This window comes from Canis lupus, chromosome X (genome assembly GCF_011100685.1).
Source record: "Canis lupus familiaris isolate Mischka breed German Shepherd chromosome X, alternate assembly UU_Cfam_GSD_1.0, whole genome shotgun sequence".
Taxonomy (NCBI): Eukaryota; Metazoa; Chordata; class Mammalia; order Carnivora; family Canidae; genus Canis; species Canis lupus.
Window position 1 is genome coordinate 117,363,876 of NC_049260.1, and position 13,580 is coordinate 117,377,455.

The 13,580-nt window shown below is 36.9% G+C and overlaps 1 protein-coding gene across 15 annotated transcripts in view; it reads left to right on the forward strand.

The window, feature by feature from the left end:
- The window catches only part of FMR1 (FMRP translational regulator 1), a 37,909-nt gene that overhangs the window by 4,826 nt on the left and 19,503 nt on the right, over window positions 1–13,580 (forward strand). For 14 of the 15 annotated variants that reach the window (XM_038588473.1, XM_038588475.1, XM_038588474.1 and 11 more), the window contains exons 2-7: window positions 4,551–4,603; window positions 7,849–7,942; window positions 10,535–10,606; window positions 10,921–11,069; window positions 12,606–12,699; window positions 12,783–12,899. In XM_038588473.1, coding sequence (XP_038444401.1) covers window positions 4,551–4,603; window positions 7,849–7,942; window positions 10,535–10,606; window positions 10,921–11,069; window positions 12,606–12,699; window positions 12,783–12,899 — 579 coding nt within the window. Of the gene's footprint in view, window positions 1–4,550; window positions 4,604–7,233; window positions 7,352–7,848; window positions 7,943–10,534; window positions 10,607–10,920; window positions 11,070–12,605; window positions 12,700–12,782; window positions 12,900–13,580 lie in introns of those variants that run through there. The other variant, XM_038588483.1, reaches the window with a different exon arrangement.

A 13,580-nucleotide genomic window follows, 5' to 3' on the forward strand; every position in this document is an offset into this window, starting at 1 on the left:
CCAAATAAGGATGGACTTTTTAGTTTCATCAATCCTCATAATGTAATGTTTGAATTGGATAACTCTAGTCATTGCACACTTTGGTAAGTATGATTTTGTGATTGCTTCTTTGATCTATTTGCCAATAAGTTGGGGATCACATAATGACTTTTTGATTTCTTTGTTTATTCTCCTCATGAGGAGCCTATATCTTTTTTTTTTTTTTTTTGAGGAGCCTATATCTTTCTGCACTTTAGCACCTTTCTCAAACCCCAAAGATTTTTGTTACGTTTTTGTCTTCTCTGAGTCTGTAAACAACCTTCTAGTATTTCTTTGAGGAAATAGCCTTTTCTTTTTGTATCCCAATTTTTAAGTCTTTTTTTGTGTGTGTGCTTTAAGATGTAGCTTTCTCAACTGCAATAGTATTTATGGTTCTGCATCTTTTATAAAATACGCCCCTCTCTGCTTTACCTCCCATTTATTTAGTGCCAACTATGTGATATGCGGGCATTGTAGTAGACAATAGACATGTTTGATTTCATTACAGCACCCTTAGAAAGCAAGTCCAGTTCCCCTGTATCCTTTTGTACTTGCATTTGAGGAATCTGAGGCAGGGAGACCACTTGGAGAGTCGAGTCTCACAGCTTATCTTGTAGAACCAAAATCTTGAACCCAGGTCTCATTACCAACTCCTATAAGATCCCTAGCTCTCATTCAGAAGGGTGCAGCTCCTTTTGTGCATTCTATTCAAACTCCTTCTGTTTGCCTTCTTTGGTAACCTCTCAGGAATCCCCTGAACCTGTCTTCTCCCCAAATGCCAACTTTGCTTGGGATCAGAACAAAATGTAGTTTTCCTGATGGTGGCAGGTGGGGTGATAGTGCTCTGGCGATACCCAGGGAACAAGGGGAAGAGTATTGGAGTAAGGGAGGGGTGGCTAAAAGAACAGCTGTTGGAGAAAGTGTGATGAGCAGCAGGAGGATGGGACCTTTGTTGGAAGTGGATGACAGTTTAGTAAAAAGGCGTTAGAAGTCTAAAGAGGTGTTTGTCCTTGGTGTGAGTGCAGGAGAGATGTGACCAATAGTTTGTTTTAGTCAGTGTATTACAGTAGCAAGGAGAAGGTATTACTTACCTTCTGTATTTACTTAATATGCAAAGTGACTAAAAATGACTGATTTTGGAACAATTGTGCAAACATCCACATATAGATAAGCCTCATTAACTTGAAGGCCATGGGCTGGTAGGCCGTATGATTATTCAAACTGTTTCTGACACTCTACATCCGGAATTGCTTTCCGAAGCCTTTGGTTGTTAATAGTCACAACAGTTGCAGACTTTCCTCCTTTGAGGGAATGTTTGATATTAGGAACTAGGCAAATGTGATGAATGAGTATGATTAAACTATGCAATAACTTTGTGACAGAAAAATGCAGCTATAAAGTAATAAGACTTTTAGAATGCTTTTAAGGTGGGTTTGAAATCAGTCCCCCATGTTTGGAAATTATTTAATATTATTATTATTTTTTAGAGAGGGAAACAGGGGGGGAGGGAAGGAGAATCCTAAGGAGGCTCTATGCCCAGTGCAGAGCCTAAGGTGGGGCTCGATCCCACAACCTGAGATGAACCGAGCTGAAACCAAGAGTTGGACACTTAACCGACTTGAGCCACCCAGGCGCCCCTGTAAATGTTTTAGATCAGTGCCATACAATGGAATTTTCTGCAGTATTGGAAATGGTCTCTACCTATGCTATTCACTACAGTAGGCACTCTAAGCCCTGTGTGGCAATTGAGCACTTGAAATGTGGCAAGTATAATCGGGAGACTGCTTTTTCATTTTATTTAATTGTAATTAATTTAAATTAATCACATACGGCCAATGGCTGCTATAGTGGAATAGTTAGAATAGTTTTAGACAAGGGCAGTGGTATCGGAAAGATGCCTGATTAAGTGAGAACAGTTCCTCACTTAGCTGTAACAAGGTTCCCTTAACTGACTAAAGGACTTAACATTTTCAGCATAATATACAATAAGGAACTTACGTTAATTACTGCCAAGACATGCAAACATAAAACTTCAGACAAGAATGAAAACAGAAGCAATGGCCCTTCATGGTACAGAAAGGATCACTCCTAATAGGAGTCTTGATTTTAGCCCATGGTGGACTCCCTTCCCCCAAAAGCAGATTGTTAATTCGGTATTAGCTATCAGGTAAAGAGAAGGGAGAAATGGGGCTTGGGGGGGGGTCTGTTATTCCTATTCTTCATAATTTGCGGAGCTTACTTTTTAAAACTAAGAATAACCAAGAACTAACCAGAGCTAGAACTATAAACAAACAAGTGATCCAATGAAAATGTCTTGGTAAACATCTTCAAAGACTTGAAGTTTGAGCAGAGTCTGCTTCTCTTTCTCCCTCTGCAGCTCTCCCTCTGCATGCGCTCTCTCTCTCTCTCTCTCTCTCTCTCATGGTCCCTCAAATAAATAGATTTATTTGAAAATTCAAAAATTTATTTGAAAGTCCCATCTTTTTGGCATCTAAGAAAAACAAAAATGTAACAAAGTGCCCTGGTGGGGACATGCTGATGTCATCTCAAATAATGCCTGAAAAACATGTCTGAGAATGAATTAAGGAAGGGAAAAAATGCCTTCCAGATAATGGAAAACCAGCCTCCTCATAGAATCTAAACACTGATTTTTAAGTTGTCATTATTGTATGTGCCACTAAGAGAGAACATTAAACTATGACCTATAGTAACTATTAAAAAAAAAAAAAAGACTTGAAGTTGATTTTTGTATGTGGTCTGACGTAAGGGTCAAAAATTTATTCTTTTGCACGTGGATATGCAGTTGTCCAGGCACCATTTGTTAAAAACACTGTTCTTTTTCCCCATCGAATTGTGTGGGCTTCCTTGCCCACAAAGGATTTATTTCTACCATACCCTAAGCTGTGTGTCCAGGTCAGAGCTTTTGTTCCTACCCCTCCCCCTTAGGCCTGGCCGACTTCTATCCTCCACTCCCTTTTGTGTGGCTAATTCTTTCTCAGCCTTCAAAGTTTCATAAGGAAACTCACCTTCTTCAGTTTGTCTTCCCTGATGAACATAACACCACGCACAGTATGTGTGTACGGGCACGTCTTCCTCAAAGGGTAGGATAGGAACCCCTTAGGCACTGATCCATTTGATCACTCACGGAGTTCTTAGTAGGCGCTCTGAAGCCCAACTAAATATTAAGACCTTAGAAAACTTACTCTTAATGGGGAAATAATAATAATATGGTGGGGTAAGTTTATGGTAGGGATAAGCATGGGATATGCTACAAGAATGCAAACGACGGAATTTAATCTAATCTGGGTTTTCCCCTAGGTGGTGACATCTGAACTGAAACCTAAAAGACTAATAGGATGTAGCTAGATGAAAAGAGGGGAAGGACAATGAGAAAGAAGGAACAGCATTTAGGGAGAGAGGCCCAGTAGTTTAGCACTTTGCTGGATCATAGCCTCCAGGGATGTGAAAGATGAAGCTTGGAGAGGTGAGGGGTGGGGCCAGGTCTTGAAGGGCCTTTTACAGCCAGAAAAGGAGTTTGGCCATAATCCCACAGGCAGAGAGAAACCAAGGAAGGAGAGAAACGTGTACAGAACATTTTTGAGTAAGAAGCTTAAATCTCTCAAGCCATTTTAAAATGAATTAAGAGATAAAGCCCCTTGGGTTTCTTTATGCTTTACCCTACTCCTCTAATTGTCAAAACAAAAGCAAAACCTCCTTTCCTACACCTATTAAAAACTTAATTTTATAGAATTACAGACAGCATGCTGCTTAAAGAATTCTTGATAATTAGTTAGCTATTACTTTAGTTATGTCATTTTATAGAATTACGGACGGCATGCTGATTAAAGAATTCTTGATAATTAGTTAGCTATTACTTTTGTTATGTCTTTCTGCAGATTACTAGCAATTGCGTCATCAGATTTAAAAGATTTAAACCTCTACTTTGTATTACTGTTTTTTCCTTCAAGTGCCTCTGAGATTGAGAATTTAATTAAACTCTGGTAATTGGACATTTTAGTGGTATTAGCAGCATATTGTTGTTAAGGAAAATTTAGTGTGCTTGTATATACCTAGATTTGAGGTTGTATTTAGTCATTTACTGTGGTATTCTCCTAAAATTTATTAAGGAGAAAAAGATAAGTTACAACAGACCTATACAGGCTGGCATGTGGCTTGTGGAAAAAATTTTTGTTTTCAATAATTCTAGCCTAAAGTGCACCTCCAGGTTTGTACTCACCACCTGCATTGTAATTTTCAATTATTTTGCTCTCTCGCTCTCTCATTAGATGCTGAAATCTGGAGCAGTTTTTTTCATGTTTTGTTTTAATTAATCCGTATTCCTAGGGCCTCACACATAGTAGGTGGCTAAATAAAGATGTGATCCACGAATGGGTCATCCTCACAAACAGACAAACTTTCATTTGAAGCTCCATTTTTTTTTCTTAAACAGAAAATATTTGATATCTCTATAAAATTAAATAAAAACGTGGTCTTAAGCTTAGAAGTTAATTTACCTGGTGTTTTTCTTACAGGCATTTGTAAAGGATGTTCATGAAGATTCAATAACAGTTGCATTTGAAAACAAGTAAGTGTCTTGCTATAATGTTAATGTTCAGGTTCTTAAATATTTTTATAGTAATTATTCTTTTTATTCCTCATTTAAAATATTTCAGGTCTAGTTTGAGTGTTTTTCAGGAGTGGATCTTCATGTTACTGACCAGGAAGTTCCTGAACAACTCCATGTTAAAACCAATGGAATGACTGTTCCGCCTAATGACCTTAGAGATCCCTTTCGTTTAACCTTGATGCCTACATTTCCGTCCCCTTGAATGTGAAAAAGAAACCGATACTTCTGTATTAATAACTGAGAGTTTGGATAGAAATCTTTGTTAAAAGATGAAAATGAATGAATTCATGAGTATTGGTAAAATTAATGCGGGTTTTATAATGTTAAATCTAAAATCGATGGTTTTAGTTGTCTAGTATATTTTATCAGGAATAATCATATTATTTTACATCTGTTTTCATGTATTTATAATCAGTAACAGCGGTAACCAATCTTTTCTGCTACAAGAGTAAATAGAAATACTTATAGGCCTACGAATGTTAGCCATATGAAGACGTATAGATGTTAGCATTTTATCAAGAGAGACAAATTTCTTGACTTAAATTTTTTGAAAAGTAATAAGGGCTATTTTCAGAGTAGCAATTCAAGATTCTAAAGTACATATAAACAGCTTAGCCAGAGTGTTGATGTGATCATGATCTTAGGATCATATTGAACTCTGAATAATGGTCAACAACTACAACATTTTGGATTTTGTGTACTAAGAGAATTGATAGTATCCCAAAAGCAGGTTGCAAATCTATAGAGAAAAGAGATTAGTAGTTGCTTGGGGGTGGGGGTGGGGAGAATCATAACTAAAGGGCATAGGATTTCCTTTGGAGGTGATGAAAATGTTCTTAAATGCGGCTGGTGATGGTTGTACAAATATGTTAATATACTTAAAACCACTGAATTGTACATGCACAAGTGGATGGATTATATGGTATGTGAGTGACATCAGTAAATTTGTTAAAATATCATATCTGACCCAGACATACTATAATTTGACTGTTAGATTCTTTTAGCTACCGAGAGGACAAAGTAGTAGTATTCTTGGATGCCTGTAACACATTTAGGGGACAGAGATAAAAGGATTTAGAATATCCAACCCTATTCTCAGCTCTAGTCTAGTCTCAGTCCAGAATATAAGTATGAATAATCGAATAACTTTTTCTGAATGCATAGAGCCAAAAGTTCCAGAATTTGCCTCTGCTGTTTCTAGTATCCTTGGATTTGTGTGGTTATACACTAGACTGTAATATCACACTTTTAACAGGACAATCTTTGATAACTTGAGAGTAATTTTTTTTTGTAATTATACTTTTATCTGCTTGCTCCCATTATTAGATAAACACTTTCCCATAAAAGAAGAGTTCTCTTTATTTTCCACTTTTAATTTCTCCTATAGTGTTTAAAGTGTTAAGCAAACACTCATTTCCTCCATGCATTTAAGAATGTGTCTGGTTAATATACTAACTCATCAGATCAGTTTCTCTTTTGTTTTCAGATTTCTACTATAAACCTAGAATAATTCTACATTCGGACCTTCTAATTCTCTTCTGTATTATAGCTGCATAAAAGTTTCTCTTCAAGATGTCATCCTGAGAATTTGAAACAAATAAGCTGTTTTCCTTGTGTACATGAAGTATGTTTGAAATTCAACACTGGGTTTGAGCACATCACTAGGGTATGATAGGTCTCTACCAAAGTAGTTTCTGCCCTTTCTTGGGCATTTTCTTTTTGTTTTTCTGTTAAAAAAAACTAATGTTTTATAGAACTTTGGACTGTATTTACCCTTTCTTTCCTTTCAGTCATAAATTCCTATTACTATAGTACCACTTTATTTTAGATGCTGTTTTTACCTTCCATATTTCACATTTTTGAATGAAGAATTTGAATTTTTCTGTGTACATTAAGACTTAAAATAAATCATCCTTTAGAAAATTATGTATTTTTTTGAATCACGTTTAGCAATGAATTTGTAACATGTTAAAAGTCATTTTCGGTAAATATAAAAAGGCTTTTCTGAAGTAAAGACAATGTTTTCTAAAGCTTCATAGTTTTCACATGTGTATAATTCAGAGAAAGGGTTCCATATAATACAGGCCTAATTGGATTTCCACAAATTCTGACTTAATTACCTACCCTTCTTATATATGGCTCTTCTTTAAAAAAAAAATTAGGGATACCTGGATGGCTCAGTTGTGTAAGCATCTGACTCTTGGTTTTGGTTCAGGTCATGATCTCAAAGTCCTGAGAGTGAGCCCCAAGTCGAGCTCTGTGCTCAGCACAGAGTCTGCTTGAAATTCTCTCCCTCTCCTCCTCCATACTTCTCCCTCCTCCACCCCCTACCCCTGCACACTTTCTCTCAAATAAATAAATAAAATCTTTTAAAAAAATTAGCACTTTTTTCAGTCCGATTTTACTAAAGAAAGCTCTTCAGAAAACAAGAAATGACTGCTGCAGCAGTTGAATCCTCCAATGTTTTTGCAGTTGGTCTTTTAATATTTAATATCATTTTGGATATAAAAGAATAATTTGGTGTTTTTCAAAATTGTTCCATATCATTTTAAATTTAAAAACATAGGCAACTTACCAAACTCCTATAGGCTGTCTCCATCGGGTTTCTGTGGTTTAGCAGACCCCACGAGGCCATGCTGATCAGCAGCCAGCTATCCATGGCAAGAATTGACCACCTCGTGGGATCTAAAATTTAAAGGGGGAAAAGTGAGTTGTGAATTGCTGATGTGCTGACTGCCCCATTTTGCTTGGGAATTAGAGGGCATTTAGGACCAGTTTCTGTGGTCCTTAGAATGTGCTTAAAATTCTTTTGCAAGTGGAAGTATGGTGATGATGTTACTAACACTTACTAACATTTAATTTAAGCATCAGACGAAATTGCTGTTGTGGCCTTGCATTTAGCACTCTTAGAGGTTGATATTACTGAAAGAAAGACTTGTTTGGAAAATTGTAATGTTGATCTGTTGTGTTTAGAGGACTATTCCAAACAGAACTACAAGGTTGCTATGCTGCATGCATACTTTGTTGAAATGTCTCTACATTGCCATTATGCCCGACTCAGCAGAACACTGACTGTTTTCAAAGCATTTGCCTCTTTAAACTAGAAAAACAGAGGGTCACACTTAACCAAGAGTTGATGGCAGTGTGGTCATTATTTCCATCAAACCAGAAAGAATGTTAATTATGTATTTGCTTATTTGCAGCTGGCAGCCAGAGAGGCAGATTCCATTCCATGATGTGAGATTCCCACCACCTGTAGGTTATAATAAAGATATAAACGAAAGTGATGAAGTTGAGGTAAGTTTCCCCTGCCCTCACGTTACTAAGCACTGGAGTGGGAGCATTGAATTTGCCTGTGTGTTTTACACCCCTCCTATTTAACACTGCTTAGACTACCTTGAAAATTATAGCTGTGATGGACATGTGCTTTTGACTGAGCCACCTTAATAATGATCTGAAAATACCCCGTGATGTTTATATGTGGCTTCTTAAGCAGCACTGAGGGCACATCATTGAAAGTCAGTACTGATTTCCTTTGCCTGCTAGGAAATTCCTTTTGCCTTTTCCTTGAATCTCTGAATCTTTATTTGAATAATGTATTGTTGGCTTACAACTTTGTCTCCATTTTAAGCAAAATGGATTAGGAAAATTAGTTTCATAAAGGAGAAGAAGTCATGCCTTATAATAGAGCAGCATTCTAGAATTTCTTTAAGTAGCAGTAAATCCTCCTGGTGTATTATGAAAAATTCATCTATGAGTTTTAGTATAAACACATATAGGGAAAACATCTTTTCACTGGACATGCTGTGAACCACCTGCGCATGTGCCATTGATGTCTTTGATCAAAATGTGCTATAGAGATATAACACATTAACAGAAACATTGTGTTTATAATTTCTCTAGCCACTGAAAATTGTTTGAGGACTTAAAGCACTCGGAGTCTGTTTTATATTGTAGTTGATCTGTGTAGTGTCCTCTCCTTCCTCCCTTTTCACACCATTTTAAGCTGCTTCTCTTCTTTTTTCCACAAGGCCTATTAATAGTTGCAAATTCATGAATATTTGTGGTATGAAGGAGGCAGCTAAGTAGACATTTATATACAGGTAAGGTAAAGTGTACTAGGTCCTTGAATTCTTATTTCCTGTGCAAGGGTACAGATGGTATAGTGAAACAGAAGAGTCCCCTGCCTTTGATGAGGTCACATTCTAGTCAGAGTAGCTAATATCATGGCAGATGGAAGGAAAAAAGTAAGAGGATGCAAGGTGATAATAGGGGCAGGAGTAGTATTCTAGGCAATACTCAGGGAAGGCCTCTTGATGTCCAGGCCTGTGTTCTTTTCTCTTTCTAAAGTAGAATAGAATAAAGTACTATTTAGTTACCAAAAATGTACTCAGTATCTATTAGATATAAGCGAGTGGGCTTGGTGTTGTGAGGGATCCTAGTAGGAAACACATTGTCTGTACTTGAGGACCTTCAGTTGTCTGCTTCCCTAGGAGACTACAGGCTTCCTGAAGGCAAGGACATTTGATCTATGTCAGAAATGCTCTGATAATGTTGGGATGGACAGCAGAGACTTTTTCCCAACTGAGTCACATGACAGGTGGAGACCAATGAAATACTTTGCTAGAGTGGCCTTACAGTATTACTTGACAATGACATAACAGATTGTTGCTCTAGCTAGAAAAGAGATGAAAGGGATTGATGGTGGCAAGAGGGAAAGGTAGGTTAAATTGTGTTAGTCACTGTATTTTATAACCATTAACTTAGACTATAAAAGGGACACAAGACACCGGGTCTTTTGGTCTGTCTGTATCAGGAATGCTCATGGTAGCGACTGATTGAGAGAACCCCCCCCCCCAATTTTGTCACATAAAGATGGGGGACCAGTGAGTTGCTGTTGCCAAGATGACCTCCCTGTATTACTTAACAATTAACTGGGTTATTTCTTTGGCTAGAGCAGAACTGAGACGAAGTGATGGGGGCAAGAGAGAAAGGGCAGGTTAAGCTGTATTTAGTCACTGTGTTGTGTGACTGTTAACTTCAATTGTAAAAGGAGTTTTACTCAAGAACTGCCTCATCACCTGTAGGCTCTGACCTCTCTCTCCTTTCCTCTCTTATCCTCCTTGTCTCCCTGCTTCTTTCTGCTTCTGAGTATTTGTTTCTATCTCCATGTATACTGTCCCATTAATTTTGATTTGCTAGTGTCTTTACAAAAGGTTCCATGCTGCACATCGTAAGTGAACTTTGACGTGATCACCAGAGAGATTGGTTAGAAGAACTGATCCAGTATGTGAGAGCAGGAAGGTGGTATCCACAGGATTGCCAGGATGGAGTTGTCCATTTTAGTGGAGAGAGGAAGCGGACAGGAGACCAGAGAGTGACCAGGGATCTGTTCATTTAGGCACCAGGAGACATGAATGCCAGGGTGGTATCCTTAGTGGACTGAGTAGTCAGAGGTCTCACCTATTTAGTGACCAGGCAGTAGGCCAGGGTCAATAACTTCCAATTAGTTATTTGCTTATTAGAGAAAAAGAAAAACAATTATATACATTTTTAGATATGTTTTCAAAGCTCACAAAGTATCCAAGCAAAGTATGCCCAGGTTTATGAACAATCTGCTTTTCTTGAGCATGCATATACAGAGGACTGATTATTACAGACCTGAAACAAAGAAATAGGAAAGTGCTTTGTACAGGGCTCTCCCAGGTAATCAAGCAGTTTCTGATTATGTTTCTCTGCCTAGCTATAGGGTTGCAGTCTACTTTAAGGTATATAACAAATGACTTTAAGAGATACCTGGCTCATTTTAAGAATTTTCTTCAATGTCTGATAATCTATAGATTTCTGAATGTTAATTATGAAATAATCTATGTTGTAATTTTTGTGTAGGTTTATTCCAGAGCAAATGAAAAAGAACCTTGCTGTTGGTGGTTAGCTAAAGTGAGGATGATAAAGGGTGAGGTAGGAAACTGCATATTTAAAATTTTTTATACTATTTGCGTTTTCTAAACCCAGGTATTAAAAAAAAAAAAAAAAAAAAAAAAAAAAACCCAGGTATTACATTTCAGTGTGGATGTCTGTTTTAAAGGAATATCTAACTTGTCATTTTATTAAAATGTTTTCTCTACATGTTCAGTATGTTTCATGTGTTTTACTTAATTGAGCAAATAGTGTTTTTTCTTCCCTTTGGAGAACTTAAAAATAACTGTATAGGTATAGCTTATTGTTCTTACTTTAAAAACTGACCAGGAATGACTTTCATCTATTTCTCTCAGTTTTATGTGATAGAATATGCAGCATGTGATGCTACATACAATGAAATTGTCACAATTGAACGTCTACGATCAGTTAATCCCAACAAACCTGCCACAAAAGATACTTTCCATAAAATCAAACTGGACGTGCCAGAAGACTTACGACAAATGTAAGTTGGTATGCAAGAAGTGCTGAGAACTTACAGGTGATATGCAATTAATTTAAAAGAATACGAATTTTATTTTATTTTATTTTATTTATTTATTTAATTTTTTTTAATAAATTTTTATTTATTTATGATAGTCACACAGAGAGAGAGAGAGAGGCAGAGACACAGGCAGAGGGAGAAGCAGGCTCCATGCACTGGGAGCCCGACGTGGGATTCGATCCCGGGTCTCCAGGATCGCGCCCTGGGCCAAAGGCAGGCGCCAAACCGCTGCGCCACCCAGGGATCCCAAAGAATACGAATTTTAAAATAATAGAAAACACTTTTTAAATTCGATGACCTTTGGCAAAAATGATTTGCAAAAGTAGTGAAAAAAATGCCTTTAGCTTTTCAGCTGTATAATCAAGCCAGTACTGCACTTGTCTAAACTTAGTTGGCTAGATACATAGCTAATATACATTTGTTTCCTAAAATTAACTTTATACATAGAATTTTGAAATTTTAAAACTGAGTAGCACAGATCTGTCATAAGTTACAAATCAAAATCTAGACAATGAAGACTTCCCCAGGTCTTTTTCCTTTAAGTTAGTATTTTCAGGTAAATATGTAACAGGAGTTAACGAAGCTTCCAGAGGTCATCTCCATCTTTTAATTCTTGGTCTGGAGTAATGGTTAAGACTTTTTAGATAAGAGATTCCTTTTTAAAGGTTTCATCAAGGGGGTATACTAGGGACACCTGGGTGGCTCAGCGGTTGAGCGTCTGCCTTTGGCTTAGGGCGTGATCCCAGAGTCCCGGGATTGAGTCCCACATCAGGCCCTCTGCATGGAGCCTGCTTCTCCCTCTGCCTGTGTCTCTGTCTCTCTCTCTCTGTGTCTCTCATGAATAAATAAAATCTTTTTAAAAAGGGGGGGTATACTGAGTTTGATTTGGATGTGTCATACTTCAGATAAAAATTAACCTGCAGTTCACAGTACATAGGAATCCTTTTTTGATTGGAGAGATTGCATATATGTATAAATTTTTGTGCTTTCTGACTCCTATACATTTCCTTCTCCCCCCTAAATTGGTCAGAAGTTTTTCTATAGAAAAGAAGCAGCAAAACAAAATTGAGTACCCTGTAGTTATCCCCAAAGGTTAAGAAAATTGCTAATCATATGTAACTGAAATAAGGAAACTTGCAGAGGAGAGTGACTCTCCTAAATAATGTCACCTTTGGTAATCTAGAACCACAAGCAATCCCTTAAGAGCATAACTGTTTTTTTCCTCTCTGTAATCTCAGATCCTTGAAAGGGCTGAGTATTACAGAGATGAATAGCAAAGGAACCTTTTTTGTAATCTCAAATACTTGAGTAGGCTAAAAGTATTTCAGAGATGCACAGCAAAGGAACTAAACTTTTTAATGGATATAACATTTTGCATGCATCATGTTTAGTATGAATTCACAGTTCTTTACTAAGTACAAATCTCTGCATATACTTAGGCCTGTAGTTGGTAATTATTCATCTTAACTTCACAGTGGATATTATTTTTATTTCTAGGTGTGCCAAAGAATCGGCACATAAGGACTTTAAAAAGGCAGTTGGTGCCTTTTCTGTAACTTATGATCCAGAGAATTATCAGCTTGTCATTTTGGTGAGTGTTTTTGACTTCTCTATTTTGAATACTCATTTGGAGTATTTGCTTTGATAATAATTGTGTTAAATTATGTCCTTTAGTCCATTAATGAAGTCACCTCGAAACGAGCACACATGCTAATTGACATGCACTTTCGGAGTCTGCGCACTAAGCTGTCTCTGATACTGAGAAACGAAGAAGCCAGTAAGCAGCTAGAGGTATGTGGCTTTCCCTAGTGCTGCTTGTGTAAGGCTATCTAGAAATGATAACTGTGGAGTTAAAAACTTGAATATGGGCAGGTTGTCCTTTATTTACTGTTTTTTTTTTAGCAATTCCCTATATTTTATATTTTGAAAAATTAAATTATACAAAGCCTAATCATACTAAACTTTTTTATGCCTAAGGTTTCAGAATTAAGCAGCAGTTGATGTATATTAAGGAACTTCTTGGTCAACTCACTTTTTCTAGAAGTTCATCAAAGCTGCTAATAAAATGAGGCAATGCTTCTTCCATATAACATGTTATCATTTAAGTACTAGAGAGTATTTAAATATCTAATCATATTCCTTTCATTATGTATGTTTATCTCTGTTTAAAAGGGTATAGAACTTCTTCATTCTAATTGGTTGTCACTCTTTAAAACTCCTGTCTTCAGATTCCTGCCAGAGGCTATTTCCCTAACTTACTATTTCGTCTCTTAAGGTGCATTTTATCTACTTTTATTAATCTTCCAATAATTTCCATCACCATACATTTATTTTCATTGATAACTATCTAGTACTTCCATCCATTACCATAGAAACTAAATGGATTTTAATGTCCCAACTCAAGTATATTACTGTCAGGTTCCAGAGTTCCTTGTCATTAATCATTTCATTAGAGGGAAAAGACTTACGCAG